Here is a 17524-nt window from a genome sequence, read left to right as displayed (position 1 = left end):
TTTCAAAAAAAATATATATAAAACACTTGTTGCTTAGAATTAGGTTCTTTAGCCACTTCCGTGGTTATTTTGACCAAATAATTTTCCACCCCTAAGAAACCACCCCAAGATAAAAGCGCACATCGACTTTGAATTAGGAAATAAATAGAGTGTATTCCCAAAATTTCATTAAAATCCATGCAATAGGATAGAATTCGGAGGTAATAATTTCCTCTTCTTCTCTCATTGACTGGCTATGTATTTACTTTGTGTTTTTAATAATTAACACTATTGGCGTAGATCAGCGTTTCCCAACCGGTGAGTCGCGACCCACTAGTGTATATTATATATCATTATAGGTGAGGGATGGGTCGCGAATATGAAAAAACATCAGAAGGTGGGTCGCCAGACATACGAGGTTGGGAACCACTGGCGTAGATCGTTATTAGTTTGAAAGCTGCTGACGAATCGTAGTGTGTTACATAAAGTAGTATTAGTTCCTAGCAGTATATTGAACGTAGGTCAGACACTTTAGCAAAATATGTATATAGCAATAAATGCATATTACCACATGTATAGTGATACATATAATCGTTTCTGTATTTCTGGGAATACCGTATTGCACCGAAGGATTTAAAAACCACTCCATATTATTGAATGCTCGAAAATAACTAGTCTTTGTAAAACGTGGTGTCACACTCAACACGACGTACACGTAAGTGTTCATACACTTTTATGACTTGCAATTCAACGGATGTCCTACTTTTGCAAACGGTGATAATTATACACGGTGATACACGGAATAGCTATAGGCTTGTGAACAAAGTATCTTAACTGAATGTTTTTTAATTCTCGCTTTTAACAATCATAAAAATATTTATTATTGTAGTTGTAGGCGACTATAGCCAATTTTTGAACCGTTATCAAAGGATATTGTCAATATTCTAAGTATTATCACTTATTAGTTGGGTATTGAAGGGAGATTGGGGATTTAATAAAGCACACTATTATTTGAAGATTCAAGCTTTCGGAAAATTTAACAAATTCTTTTAATGCTCTAGTCAGAGTAACATTACAATCTGTTTATTGATAGAACAATGAGTAACTTAATTCTAACCTAATCTAACTACATTTTTCTTAGTATTATTCAGCAGTATTTCTTTAGTTTATATCAGCATATCGTCTATTTTACACTCCAATTATTAACGTGTACCCAGCTCATATGGTTTAGTTCTTTTGAGTCGTCTGGTCTGCTTCGTGTTGTCTAGTAGCTGGACCCCGATTTTTTACCCTTCGCTTCGTTATCGATCATTCGCTATCTGTATGTGTCATCTGCAAATGTGGCAATAGTATCTTGATGTGGTTGAGGGGGGTCCACCCCAAAATCCCGACAGCCAAAATCACGACAGCCACAATCCCGATAGGCCAGAATCCCGACAACTTTCATAAGTTTCTTTTTAACATTTATTTCTTGTTTTGTGTTTATGGCCATCTGATTTTTTATTTTTTGTTACTAAACAAAAGTATTTACCATTTAGTATGAACTAATTTTCTAAATAAAATTTCTAACATGGGTATATGGGTATATATACAAGGTGTCCCAAAAGTAGTGGAACGGTCGAATATTTCGCGAACTAAACATCGGATTGAAAAACTGAAAAATACGTGTTCAATCATTTTCAAAAATCTATCCAATGACACCAAGCACCAACCCCCACTACACCCCCTGGAGATGGGGTGGGGGGTAACTTTAAAATCTCAATTGGAAACCCCCAGTTTTTCCTACAGATTTTAATTGGTTACGTAAAAGTAAGCAACTTTTATTCAAGACATTTTTTCGAACTGTGGATAGAGATGACGCTATAATTGGGAAAAACGATTTATCCTGATACCATAGGTAAATTATAGAAACGGTCTAATATCTCACGAAATACACTTCCAAATGAGAAACTAAAAAACATATTTTTAATCTTTTTCGAAAACCTTTCGAATAACACCAAACGTGACCCTCCAACCCACCCCCTGGAGCTGCGGTGGGGGGTAACTTTAAAATCTTAAATAGCAACCCCCACCTTTTATTACAGATTTGGATCCGTCACGGAAAATTAAGCAAAATTTATTCGAAACATTTTTTAGAATTGTTAATAGATGGCGCTTTATTTGGAAAAATACGATTTATTAGCGCCATCTATCAGAAAAAATGTTTCGAATAAATGTTGCTTAATTTTTTATGGCCAATCCGAATCTGCAATAAAAAGTGTGTGTTGCTAATTAAGATTTTAAAGTTACCCCCCACCCCACCTCCAGGGGGTGGGTTGTAGGGTCATGTTTGGTGTTATTCGATAGGTTTTCGAAAAAGATTAAAAATCTCTTTTTTGGTTTCTCATCTGGAAGTGTATTTCGTGAGATATTAGACCGTTTCTATAATTTACCTATGGTATCAGGATAAATCGTTTTTCCCAATTATAGCGCCATCTATCGACAGTTCGAAAAAATGTCTTGAATAAAAGTTACCTACTTTTACGTAACGAATCCAAATTTGCAAGAAAAACTGGGAGTTTCCATTTGAGATTTTAAAGTTACCCCCCACCCCACCTCCAGGGGATGTAGTGGGGATTAGTGTTTGGTGTCATTGGATAGATTTTTGAAAATGATTGAACACGTATGTTTCAGTTTTTCGATCCGATGTTTAGTTCGCGAAATATTCGACCGTTCCGCTACTTTTGGGACACCCTATATATAGTCCAATAATATATGTATAATCAAATCCTGAATTCAAGTTTACTTTCATAATATAATAGATATTATCATGTCACTTACAACCTTCCATTTCAGTAAGTACAGCATTTATATTATAAAATGAAGTGTTTAATGATTTCTTTCTTTTAAAATACATAATAATTATTAGTACCCTCACTTATTAGTAAGTAATTAATTTTTCAATTTCAATACTGTATAATATGATTTGGTATTGCATTTGAAAAGGAAACAATAAATATTCAAAATGTAGTGGTCGGGATTTTTGCAAGCGAGGATTGTTGTATGTTGGGATTTTGGCCTGTCGGGATTCTGGCGTGTCGGGATTCTGGCGTGTCGGGATTCTCGTGTGTCGGTGTTTTGGCCGTCGGGATTTTGACTGTCGGGATTTTGGCTGTCGGGATTTTGGGCGCCACCGGGTTGAGGGATATCTGTGGTGTATAAAATGTACAGAACTGGTCCAAGGACACTTTACCAAAATTTAGATTCAAAATACATATTGATTAATTCACACAAAATTAAAGTACAGAGCAAAATGCTCTAATATACATATTAAATGAAATAAAATACTAATATTTTCTTAACACAAAGATTAAGCGAAAGGCCACACGAGCGATAATTTACGGCGCCGTAAGAGCAGTAAACCCATTGGTTGACTAACTCCTCCACCAATTGTAGATGAAATTGGAGTTAGTCAACCAATGCCTCGTCAGGTTTACTGCTCTTACGGCGCCGTAAATTATCGCCCGTGTGGCCTTAGCCTTAGTTACTAAATAATTCGTTACATGTTCAAATTAATGTAAAACATCTTTGAAACATTTTTATATAAGGAACATTATCTGACATATATACGAATGGAAACATTATCCAGAAAAATCCAAAAAGATTATCCAAAATTCAATTTTCTGATGTCCATAAGACTATGTTTGCATGTCCTTTGCGGATGCTGATAGTTCTGATACAAATACAAATATCTTTACTAAATAAAAATTTTACTTCATATGTATGAAATTATTCACTTTGAAGTTAACATGGAAAATGAAAGATACAGGTCATATCAGAATAAATCAAAAAACGGCAACTGGTGTATGTTTTCAAAAAAACTGATAGTGTGTAAAAACTTTATTAAAATTCAGCTAAGTACTTTCAGCATATCAAAACCAGAGCTATCCTATAAAAAGACTAAGTTTAAATGACTTATTCATAAAAAATACAAAGGTGTAAGAACTTACGTCTCTTAGGTATACATACCTCAAATGAAGAGTAATCGTTGAACAACACATTACAACATTTAAAATTGACCCAGGGCTCAGCCTCTGATCATGAGTAAAAACCCCTTAAATATATAATTATCACATCTAATGTGAGTTCTAAACAATGCCTACCATTTTACATTTAACAGCTGTTACTGACAATTTCGCAATGATGAGGACGGAAACAAAGTCCGAAGCGACCTCTATATTATTAAATATTAATCAAAAAATTTGAAAATGATTGTATTTAGATATATTTCTAACAAAATTGTATAGGTAATTCCTGTAAAGTAACAACTTAATCGGAGTTATACCCATAATCATATCTATAAAATTTTAAAATGCCTCTTCTCTAAAATCGTCTTTTTTGACTTAAGAGGATGGGTACGTATTTTCGGCTGCAATGCTATTCAAATGGGGATTCATTTTTTTCGAATCCTGAGAAAACTAATAAATATTTTTGAAAAATTTAAACGCAGAATGAAAGATTACGTTATTAGTGAGGGCCGAAAGTCCCTGAGAACTTCTATAATGTTTATTTTAATAAGTTACAGAAGTGAAAAACTAAGAGAAAATTTAGTGTCTTTTTAATTTCAAATATCTCATTCAAAATAAACTTTTTATTTATTCTAAGGGACTTTCGGCCCTCGGTAATAATTTAGTCTTTCATTCTGCGTTTAAGTTTTTTAAAAGTATTTATTAGTTTTTTCAGGATTCGAAAAAAATGGACACCATGTTCGTGGTAATGTTTCCAAATCTATCTTTCTCTTACAACGCACTCAGTCGAATAGAATAGTGTCAGCATATTGTCAGTCAGACACTGACAGTCAGTAACAATTTTAAATATTTGACATGGCATCGGGAATATTTTGAGTTGTTGATTAAATAATATTGATATTATAGTGTATTTGATAAATAATTGATTTAAGACGTGAACTTAATAAAAAGTTATTTATTGTGTATTATTTGTCGAAGATCCAAGCAGAGAATACATCAGGATAATATATTCTGTGATCCAAGTATTTTGTTGTTAAAGATGTCCAAAATTGTAAGCGTTCCCTAGTAACAATATATTATTAAAAAATCACTTTAACACTTTTCCTCTTTTCTCGATTGAGTATTAGTTTTTGTTGTACATATAAATTATTACAATCACTGAATACATAGTTAGTGAAAAAATTATCAGTAGTAATTGCACAAGAGCTTTGAAATTATTGAATTTTTCCCGAGTGACACTTTGACAGTTTTAAGGCGAGTGAAATTATGTCAAAGTGTCACGAGAGCAAAAATCCTATATTAATTTCAGAGGTCGAGAGCAATTTGTTGCGATTATTTCATGAATAAAACTGTTCAAAACCAAAATTTTATTGTAATTTATTTATGTAAGCACCATTAAACACACAGTTTTTATAAATATTTGACGATTGAAAGTCATCACTTTTATGATTTTTAAAACATTAATTGTCATTAATGTCACTGAATGTATTTTTTCGTAGCAAGGAAGGGCATCTGACGTAATATACTTAACGACGGGAGATTATCAAAAATTATCGATTTAATTCAGATTTCTGTAGCTTTCTATTGGTCAGAATCTCCTATGAATGAAATAATCACATTTATTAACTGAATTAATAATTTGCAATTATACAAATAGTAGTTATCCAAGAACATTCAGAAGACATCTCTTTAAGTTAATGATGACATTTTTAAGTAGAATGACGTTCTAATAATGTTTACATATCCATACCAGTGTGAATTTTACTACACATAATTTGCCGTGTAAAGATAGAAAAAGTAGGGATAGCCGTAAATTATTTGCGAATTATGTACCCATGGCCTTAAGCCTACGTTCTTGCGAAGCGGCGATATACAGGGTGTAACGAAAATACAGGTCATAAATTAAATCACATATTCTGAGAGCAAAAATAGTTCGAATGAACCTAATTTACCTTAGTCCAAATATGCACATAAAAAAAGTTACAGCCCTTTGAAGTTACAAAATGAAAATCGATTTTTTCGAATATATCGAAAACTATTAGAGATTTTTTATTGAAAATGGACATGTGGCATTCTTATGGCAGGAACATCTTAAAAAAGCATTATAGTGAAATTTGTGCACCCCATAAAAATTTTATGGGGGTTTTGTTCCCTTAAACTTCCCCAAACTTTTGTGTACGTTCCAATTAAATTATTATTGTGGTACCATTAGTTAAATTCAATATTTCTAAAACTTTTTTGCCTCTTAGTATTTTTTCGATAAGGCAGTTTTTATCGAGTTGCGGCTTCTTTTTTAATATGTTAACATAAAAATTTTATGGGGGTTTTGTTCCTTTAAACCCCCCAAATGTTTGTGCATGTTCCAATTAAACTTTTACTGGGGTACCATTAGTTAAACACAGTGTTTTTAAAACTTTTTTGCCTCATTGTATTTTTTCGAGAAGGCACTTTTTATCGAGATATTACTTCTTTTTTAATATGGTTCAAAATATACCTAAAAATGTAAATCATAAAAAAATTTTCATATTATTACATCTAAGTCATATTATTAAGTCTCCATAATCGTACTTAGCCATACACAAATATGTGGTGGATTTGACAAATATTCAAAATATCTCGATAAAAACTGACTTTTCGAAAAAGTACTAAGAGGCAAAAAAGTTTTTAAAACATTGTGTTTAACTAATGGTACTACAATAATAATTAAATTGGAACGTACAAAAAATTTGGGGGGGTTTAAAGGAACAAAACCCCCATAACATTTTTGTGGAGTGTCCAAATTTCACTATAATTTTTTCTTAAGATACTATTACCATAAGAATGCCACATGTCCATTTTCAATAAAAGATCTCTAATAGTTTTCGATATATTGGAAAAAATCGATTTTCATTTTGTAATTTCAAAGGACTGTAACTTTTTTTATGTGCACATTTGTACTAAGGTAAGTTAGGTTCAATCGAACTATTTTTGGTCCCAGAATACGTGATTAAATGTATGACCTGTATTTTTGTTACACCCTGTATAGTTTTACATAACAGTACACTGATTCTAATTTCACCACAGCACAGCATCATAACTAGAAATCTTTTTTGTTTAATTTACCCGACTATAATAGTTATAAAGAACTTGGCATGTATCTCCCTGTATAAAGAACTTGTTTACTTCCAGTTGGTATCGAAGTAAGTAACGTAAACCTTACAAGATTACCGATAGCGTTACGTATGAGCGTGATCGCTTGAAAGTAAAATGCAAAACTGAGCTTGGAATTGCCTATATTATTATTATGAGCGACCCAAAAATCCCACGTTTATTCTTTATGTATCCATATGTACATACAATATATTTATAAATACGTTTTATGACAAAATGCGTGGAAAGGCTCATGGACAGAATTGCATGAAAATTTCAAGTTATTAATATAGACATAAAGGAAACGATCGTAGCATAAAATTTAAGAAAATCAAAAGGGTTTGTCATGGACAAATTGAACAATAAGTCCCACAGTTAGCAAATAAAGGGAGATTGCATTGGTTCTGTTATGTGGATGACACTTTGATATTCTAGAAACTTTTTTCATGCACAACCTCATTTATGATTGCGTGATTTCTGGGGACCCCTTATATTATAAAATCGTGTTTGTATTTAAATATTTCACATTAAAATCTCTCGCGACCCATAATTTTATTGTGACTCAGTGTAGCAGTCTCAACTTGCTGAACCCACGGCCACACAAGAAGGTAACAAATTTGATTCGAAGGAAAGTCGGTTCTGAATAGAAAATCTTCTTCTTCTTTTTCTTCTTCCGTCTTGTATGTAGGCTTTAAAGCCTTGCCATTCTACTAATGTGTTGGTTCTTCGTTCCACTGCTGTTTCCCTTTTGTCACCCATCCATTTATGTCTTCTACATTGCATGATCTTCTTATGTTTTCGCTTCTCTCCCTATCCAACAGACTTTTCCCTGATATTCGTCGAGGTATTTTCATCTCTGTTGTTTCTAGTAGTCGTCTCGTTTTAGATGTGTCAGGTCTTGTCTCCGTCGTGTATGTCAATATAGGTCTAATTGCTGCTTTATAGATTCTTGCTTTTAGAATAGAATAGAATAGAATATCACACTATTTATTATCGCAGCTCAACAGAATGTTAATTTTACGATCCGAAACACCAAACGTCTTTCCAAATACATTGAACATTTCAATATCGATTTAGAACAAACGGCAGATCCCAGGGAGCATATGAATGGAATGGTGTAAATAGCGTAGAAGGAATACTGGAGGAAGATGACCACTGAGCAATAGGAGATTACTACGTTCACTGTCGCATCGCTCTTGATGTCGCAAAGGAAACGTCAGGAAGAAACAATTCCAGATCACGAGACATAAATGGCGGAAAAATATATCATTCCTACCTATAATTATAATCTTATTTATAATGATTTTGTAGTGTTATGTTGTTGTCTAAGATATAGAAGGGAAGAACCCCTCCTCATTCTTTGAGACCTTGTCAGGACATAGTGACACTCCAAATATTGTTAGTTTGGTATATCCCTTGGCTGCGATCCTATGCCAGGTGGACAGCTTCGTGTAGGGATTTTCCTACCAGAGTCGTCATTTGGTCTGTCCATTGTGTTGGTGATCCTTCTCTTGGTCCTCGGTCGACTTTTCCTTTTACTACCAATAATTCCATAGTCGTCATTGCTGGTTATTACTGAGCCCAAGTATACAAATCTGTCTACTACATCGAAATTCGGCATTTGATGTAAGTGCGGTAGACTATTATTTGTTCTGTCTACGATCAAGATTTTTGTTTTTTCGGTGCTTGTCTTTAATCCGAATTATTTGCTTAGTTTTTTCGGTATACTTCTCTAAATTGCAAGTGAGATTACTAGCAATACATTTTTGTTTTCAAGGTTGCAATAACAATTTCTCAATACGACCAAAATATTCAGTGTATTTTACAACCCAGTTGTATTAAAGACTCGGGTTGAATCTTTCTAACTCCACCTAAAAAGGCGTTTCCTACTCTTGTGTTCATATCTTCCATGATTATTCTTTCATTTGGTGATATGTTGTCCAGCTCGTCTTGTAGTTGTTCACAAAATACTTAGCGTCTTCCATTGTCTTGACGGCATCGGGTATAAATAAGAGTGATTATAAGATGCACTAACGCATTTTCTGTTTTTAATGTTACAATTAATATTATGTCGTTCATGTACTTTACGCCAATTATGTAGGGTTCCTATCCATTAGTTTCATTTTTCATGAGTTGGTAGTTTGTCTATTAATCCGTCTGACATCCGAGACTATTATTACTCCAGCTATGTGAGCTACTCTTACCTAGGAACCCACCTCCTTTATCCGGACTTGGGACTGGTAATGGCCATGATGGTTTCTTAGATTCTCGATCCACCTAGTCGCTATCCTCAATACATGTGGAGTTGTAACGCTTTATACTTATATAAGAAATAAAACTTGAAATTCGACTACGTCGATCAAAAGGCTGTCTGGTCGACTCTCCTCTATGCACTTAAAACATCAATTGTAAATAAATCGGAAGCCTTTGAAATGTGGATCTCAAATGTGGACCGAAGAACCCTCAACATTTGATGGACATCGGACATCGCATACTTCAAACGAAAATATGCTGCATAGAATAGGCAAGAAACGAGAACTTTTTAACACAGCGAAAGTTAGAACAACATCATACATAGGCAATATCCTGAGAAATAATGCTCAACTAATAGTGAAAAGAAATATCGAAGGAAAGGGAGCACTAGAAAGAAAAGACTAACATAGCTAAGGGTGTGCTCACTACGGAGACCAAAGGAGGGTATCCTAAATTTAAAATAATGTATTTATGTATTTTACCTGGCGATCGAAACTATGTATATTATCGATCGCTATGTAAAATAAATGCATTATTTTGAATGCCAGAATTCACGAATATGAAGAGTAGGATACTATGCTCTAGGCTAGGATACCATCCTTTGGTCTCTGTAGTGAGCACACACAAGAAGCATCCGTCAATGGACAGAAGATTTTTCAATTGGAGTAGCCAATCTCCATTTAGGAGAGGACACATTAAGAAGTAGAAGATACTTAGGATACTATGCTCTAGGCTAGGATACCATCCTTTGGTCTCCGTAGTGAGCACACACAAGAATCATCCGTCAATGGGCAGAAGATTTTTCAATTGGAGTTACCAACCTCCATTTAGGAGAGGACACATTAAGAAGTAGAAGATACTTATACACTGATTTAACTTACCGTAAATTTTGCAGAGTGGATACTCAAATGAACACAAACTGTAGTACATCACTTTCTAACAGCTGTAGAGTTTTATTGGCACCTTGTATTATTACAAAAGTGGTTCTTAACAGTTAAGTGGGCTCCACACTCTCGGCGAAGTTACTTCCTCAAAGTTGACCGAAGCCCGAAGTACCTCTCTACACACTCGTTCTACTTCGCGAGGAACACATTCAAGCGGTGCGATACCGACAAAGATCCCTTTGACTCGGACGCGCCAGACCGACAGAGAACGGAAGTAGAACGAAGCGAGGCAAGGTTGCAAGAAGTGGCCGTCTACACTCTCGTACTTGTTGAACCTCGATCGACTTCGGCGAGAGTGTGGAGAGCTCACATTATAGGAATCAATCAGTCATAATACTAAAATGACTATCTGAAAGTTATAGACTAAGAGCCGCTATAGGTGAAATTTGCTAATCATTTTAGGCACAATAAGACCCTATAACTTAATTAGTAGAACCTAAAAGAAAACGTATGAACATGGGCCGTCCACTTATGGACTGTGTTTCCACTTATGGACGGGATAAATAAATTAAAAGGTACCCTCCATCACTCCCAGAATTCAATTTTTTTAAGTTCTATGTGATAAAAAATAAAACTCAGCGTAATTTTAACCCACCACCCCCTTCCCCCTTCCCCACCATCAAAAACTTCATTTTTCGTTTTTATTTGTTTTAGATGGGATGGACTTTTTTTGCAGATGGCTGGAGGTCTAATTTTTTTCTATTTTGTGTATTTTATCAAACACTCTGTTCTTAATTTTTTTCAGATTTTTCCGTAAGGTCTTCAAAAATCCAAAAAACTGTTTTTTGCTGGTTTTTGGGGATTTTTCCTAGTTTATGTAGTTCAAAATAGATCAAATTAATGTTTTTTTATAGATTATAATATGTAAGTTGAAGTAAATGAGTATTTTAGAACATTTAAAAATGGGAGAAACACGATCAAACTCCCAAAAACCCCATAAAAACGGTTTTTTGTATTTTTGAAGGTGGCGAACTTTATGGAAAAATCTGAAAAAAATTAAAAAGATAGTGTTTGACAAAATACACAAAATAGAAAAAAAATTAGACCTCCAGCTACCTCCTAAAAAAGTTATACGCTTTTTTCCAAAAAAAAAAAATTTTTTTTGAGGTTATGTACACTCAACCTACGGATCTATAAAAAATAGACATGTTTTGTAAAAGCGTAAAAGCCTCAACTATAATTTTTTGAAATTTTAAAATTGATTGCATCCCACCTAAAACAAATAAAAACGAAAAATGAAGTTTTTGATGGTGGTGGGTTAAAATTACGCTTTTTTAAAGTCTTATTTTTAATCACAGAACTTAAAAAAAATGAAATCTGGGAGTGAGGGAGGGTACCTTTTAATTTATTTATCCCGTCCATAAGTGGAAAGTTTGATGCGCCACTGTCGACGCATGTGCCACTAAAAAGTGACGGCACAGTGTTCATACGTTTTCTTTTAGGTTCTACTAATTAAGCTATAGGGCAGGGGTGGCCAAGCTCCTTGATAGGCCGAGCCATTTTTCAAAATTTGAAATTGTTCGCGAGCTGCGATTAAACAATTATTTAAAAAGTGTAAAAATGGTATTATTTCCGCAGTGAGAAAATTTTTTTCTCGGTGTTTGGATTTCATGATTTTTAAAGTGAAATAAAATGATTTACATCGCTGTTTCAAATATGCAAATAGTTCTAAAAGCAGCCTTTAATATTTCAGGATACCTTGATTCTTCATAATATTTCCATCTTTGTCTGGGACGGCCTACTGATCTTCTACCGTCTGGTCTATCAAAAAACACTGTCTTTGACACCCTGTCTTCATCTGACTTTACCACATGACCTGCCCATCTTATCCGGTTAGCTTTTATATGTCTGACGATGTTTTCAGTACCACACAGTCAAAAAAGTTGTGCGGCACCTTCTCCACTCTCCTGTCAATTCATCACTTTGAGGGCCAAATATCATTCTGAGACCTTTACTTTCAAAAACCAGCAGCATATTTATTTCCTGCTGATGTAGATAGAATCCATGTTTCACTTCTGTGTGTAATAATTGGGCGAATAACTGGCATGCACATGCAAAATCCAAATTGAGACTTTTACTACTTCGAAGTTGTGGTCATTAATAGTTACATTCTGCCTAACTCTTGGTCTTGGATTTTGTAGTATGTATTTCGTCTTCTCTTTAATTATTCGAAGGTCCAGACTACCTGCTTCTTCCTTGAGTTGTAAAAATACATCTCTTGTAGAATGAGCAGCAGCTCTAAATCATCAGCAAAGGCCAACAATAGTTTTGATCCTCGATTCAAAAATTCTCCTGTCAGCTCAGATCATACTTTACTATTACATTATCTAAGGCCAAATTGAATAGCAACGGTGATACGGGGTCTCTTTGTCCAAGTCCTAATGTTACACCTAGTCTTTTACATTTTTTATCAATAATTTAAGACATTTAACACAAAATTAAAAGTAATTCAGCTAAATTTATTGAGAGCCACAAATAATCCTTCAAAGAGCCACATGTGGCTCGCGAGCCACAATTTGGCTACCCCTGTTATAGGGTCTTATTGTGCCTAAAATGATTAGCAACTTTCACCTATACCGGCTCCTAGTCTATTAGTCACTGAAGCAAACAAGAGAAAGACAAGACAGATTGAGTAAAAATTTCACAATTCATCGAAACCGCCACGCCACGCCACGCGTATTCAGCGCCGTCACTTTGCGATGCAATGTTAGTGTGTCAATGTTACATCAAAGCTGAAACGAAACTATTTTAATGACTAACCAACCAAGGCAGTCGACCAGATTGTTTGTTACGCTGTTTTCATATCAGAACGCTTTACTTTCGATATAAAACTTTTCTAATTTGCAAACTCATTTGATAATTCGATTAATTGATTCAGATTCAGCAGCGTATTACATTTTTTAGCCGATTTTTTATCAGCTTTATTTTAACTAATCGATCTATCATTTTTACAGGTCGTTATTATTTGCAGTAGTGGAATAAATATATAGGGTGAGGCAGATATGTAACTGGCCTATTAGAAATATCTCGAGAACTAAAGGCAACAGAATCATGAAAGTTGGAATGTAGAGGTTTTGCAGGATACAGGACACCCTGTATATTTTTACACTTTTGGATTCTCCTCAATATCTTCTTTCTTAAAATATGAGGTTTTGTAATATTATACAGGGTATTTTAAAAGATATTTACGTTTTTTTATTAATTTCGTAGCAACATTCACACCCTGTAGAATTGTAACAGTTTGACATTAAAAACTCTGCTTACGTTCAAGTGATTTTTAATATAGTCTACTATTGTTAAGAATCATTAGTATAGCTAATTTTGAAATTTTAGTATACAGGGTTGGTCGAAAATCGGAATGAATATTTTCTGAGTTTTCTTAAATGGAACAGCCTGTATTTTAGTATTGTAATGAAGTGATATTTCATGGTACTTTTTTATTTTATAAGTATTCCCTATACCTAATTGCTTTAGTTTGTGAGTTATTGGTGATTCAAGCTAAACATTAATTGCAACAAAAAATACGTAAAATTTTATTAGGTTGGCCGTGAAAAAATTCAATCACGAATGATTTTTCAGAAATAAATACATATTAATCCAGACTGATCCTTAAAATTACCAATAATGGTTTAGCTATCAAAATACTTAGAGGAAAGTAACCAAATATGGAATAGTGCCCTAATATAGAATTCCTTGATTTCTCCGAAAATATACGTTGGAAGCGCTCTACAAGACCATCCTCTATTTCAGTCGCTCTCTTTATTATCGTATTCACACCTCTGTGTCAGATGCGCGAACGATACGTGTCTGACAGGCGAGTTTTGTTTTATCGTCTCGCAGAAAATTTCAAAGGTAAATATATTCAACGAGTATTATTGGTAATTATGCATGAATACAGACTTGTTATGCTATGGCGTATATCAGTAGTACCTTTATTTTGATATTTAATGACCTTCTGTAATTAAAACATTATGACTTGAAAAAATGTTGATACTAGTTTGAACTAATGTACAAATCCAAATATGGACAGTCGTTGGTGCCTAATTATGGAATAGTGGATTAAGTGTAAGTGGGCTCATTATGATTGTGCTGGTCCAGAGTTTCATACATGGATCTGTTTTGTCTGCAAGTGAATTAAGCAACTTCTTTTATTTTTCACAATTTTCTTATTTAAATTTATTTGATCTCAGATGTTTATGTCTATTTTTGTTATTGATACGTTGGTTTATGTCTATATTCCATATATGGGTACCTATTCCATATTTGGTTACTCATTTGGGATTTTGTTTTTTTATTCGATTTTTTTTTGTTAATTAAGATATTTAATAGAAGGCTTTTAATTACTACATAAAAATGTATGACTGATGTGTCATAACATTAAATTATTTTCATTTCTATAAAGGTATTATTTTATATCCCCAAAACAAAATGGTATTCCATAATTGGCGACTTTCCTCTACGTAGTTAAGATTGTTGGTGCGATTAACAATTAAGCACAAATTAAAGCAGTTAGGTATAGGGAATGCTTAAGAAATAAAAAAGTACCATAAAATATAATTTCATTACAATACTAAAATACAGGGTGTTCCATTTAAGAAAACTCATAAAATACTCATTCCGAGTTTCGACCAACCCTGTATACTAAAATTAAAAATTTAGCTATATGTACTAATGATTCTTAACAATAGTAGACTATATTTAAAATCATTTGAACGTAAGTAGAGTTTTATATGTCAAACTACTACAATTCTACAGGGTGTGAATGTTGCTACGAAGTTAATACAAAAACGTAATTATCTTTTAAAATACCTTGTATAACATTACAAAATCTCATATTTTAAGAAAGATGACATCGAAGACAATCCAAAAATGTAAAAATATATAGGGTGCCCCATTTAAAAAACGAAGTTATAAGCAACTTCGGGTACAACCGGAAGTAGCAAATAGATGAAAATATTTTCATTTAATAGATCATCCTTCAAAACCCCTTAATTCAAATTTTCATGATTCTGTTGCCTTTAGTTCTCGAGATATTTCTAATAGGCCCTTTATTTGCCTCACCCTTTATAGATACTGCAACTTAATATACTTCTTCATAATTTCTTATGAGTATTTTTCATTAATATATTCTTCAACAAACTTGCTCTGTTCTTCTTCTTCAGCCTGTTTGCATCTACTCGTGGACAAAGGCCTCCCCATTGTAACGGTGCGAAAATCGTTTGTAACATTTTGCTTCACCCTGTATTCTAAATTCGTTAAAATCATGTTTGTGTTTCCGATTGTTGAATTCTCACAAATCTATCGCTTGGTAAATCGGAAACGTAATTCGTTCGCATATTCTCATAGATATTCATATTTCTTTTATCTGAAGTACCTAGAGTTGTTTACTATACTGAGAAAAACGGTCTGTTTTTATGCAGAATGTGACGTAAATATTTTTGAGTGTCTCAGTGATGTTTGCTTAGAAGCTCGCCGACAAAAGAATCAAAGCCGTAAATTTTTTAATAATGTGTTATTGGCGACAGTAGAACTGTGGAAGGTTTGAGTGGCGATAAGAGTTCCTAGTTGATCAAAGAGTCATGTCATGTATTCAGAGAGTCTAATGTATTTTTGCTGACTCGTCTGAGAAAGAACCTTAAGTTATCCTAAGAACAGGTCTCAGTTATAAAGACAGCTGAATCAGTGGTTTTGATGGGAAAAAGGTTGTACGAACTAACGTATGGTCCTAAAGTTTTGGGAAAAATTTCAAAAGCATATAACTCTGACCACAATAATCTTATATTTTTATTAAATTATTCAACAATTTAACTTAACTATCCTTATTATAAATCAAAATTCAAATGACAGACAAGGGACCATTATTTTCGATTTGCCTAATAATTCCCCTGACACGTTGCATCATCCTTTGGACGACCTCGGCGTCAATTTCTCTAATTTTTGTATATATGCGGCGTCTTAACTGTTCCTGATTTTGTGCTTCCCATCCGTTATTATAGACTTTCCGACTTAATATTGCCCAGAACTCTTCAATTTGACGAGCCTGAGGTAGGTTGGGGGGATTGTCTACTTTCGGTACAAAGGTAATGTTGTTAGTTTCGTACCAGTCCCTTGTGATCCTCGCGTAATGACATGAAGCAAGATCTGGCCAAAAGACTATTTGATCATTTGCATGATGTGAACACACAAACTGAAGCAATTTAGAGAGACATCTTTGAATATAAATATTTGCGTTTAAGGCTTCGCCTCGAACAACACCAATGTAGGGCTGTGAGATAAAGCCAGCCTCAGAAATTGCACACCATACCAAAATTTTGTCCTCAAATTTTTTCTTACTTTTGAATTTTATTTCATCAGGTACATTTTTGTAATCGTTCGTGTAAAACCCATCGTTACCCTTCATCTCAGAGTTGGACAAAGTAAAATATTTTTCATCGTCCATCACGATCAACTTGTTGACGAAATGCACTCGCCTTAACGCGCAGGAACATCTCGGAATTCTCTCTAATTGATCCTCTGTGTATTTTGGAGCTTTCCTTCTTTTCCGGTAGATAATATTGTTACTCGATAGGGTCCTGTATACTGTAGTCCTTCCAACATGAAATCTTCTGACCAGTTTTCGCTGTGAGACCCCAATTTTGTTCTTAGCTGCTTCAATCAGTCTTGCCTCTCTTATATGGTTAAAAATCCGCGGTCGGCCACTTTTACGCAAGTTAACACATGGTATCCCTTCTTCACATTCTCTGATTGTGCGATAAATTGTCGATTTGCTTATGTTTTGATCTCGATAAATATTAACAATATCTCGTTTCGACATTCGCCCAACCATATTATAAACACCTCGACGAATATCAATTTTATAAGACATTTTGCAGAGCACAAACCAAAATATTCTGCTTTGTTTATTAAATGTCAATAATTGATGACATTTCAATTCCATGGCCTTCTTTGTTAAATGCATTTTGCTTCTCAATCAGACCAGCTGAAATTTTTCCCAAAACTTTAGGACCATACGTTACTAGAATCCGTTTATTCTCTTGATGATTGGATGAAATGTTTTTGATGGACATAGAGGGTGTGGCTAATATGTCTAAGTGACTTCTTATTTGTTAACATTTTGATTAGGGAAGTGTCTTAGGTCTATGATCTCTATTTTTGTAAATCCGTAAGAGATCACAGTTTCCTTTTAATTTAATTTTATTTTGTTTCAATAAA

General features: G+C 33.9%; 1 protein-coding gene across 1 annotated transcript; it reads right to left on the bottom strand.

Moving 5' to 3' along the window:
• Window positions 1–16148: 16148 nt before the first annotated feature.
• Window positions 16149–17138, bottom strand: LOC126883565 (uncharacterized). Its single transcript, XM_050649206.1, has one exon. It carries the CDS (start codon window positions 17136–17138, stop codon window positions 16149–16151), a length of 990 nt encoding a protein of 329 aa, XP_050505163.1.
• Window positions 17139–17524: the final 386 nt, after the last annotated feature.

The sequence above is a fragment of the Diabrotica virgifera genome, chromosome 4, assembly GCF_917563875.1.
Source record: "Diabrotica virgifera virgifera chromosome 4, PGI_DIABVI_V3a".
Classification (NCBI taxonomy): domain Eukaryota; kingdom Metazoa; phylum Arthropoda; class Insecta; order Coleoptera; family Chrysomelidae; genus Diabrotica; species Diabrotica virgifera.
The sequence above is the reverse complement of the archived record's forward strand: the minus strand, read 5'-3'. Positions and strand labels throughout refer to the sequence as shown.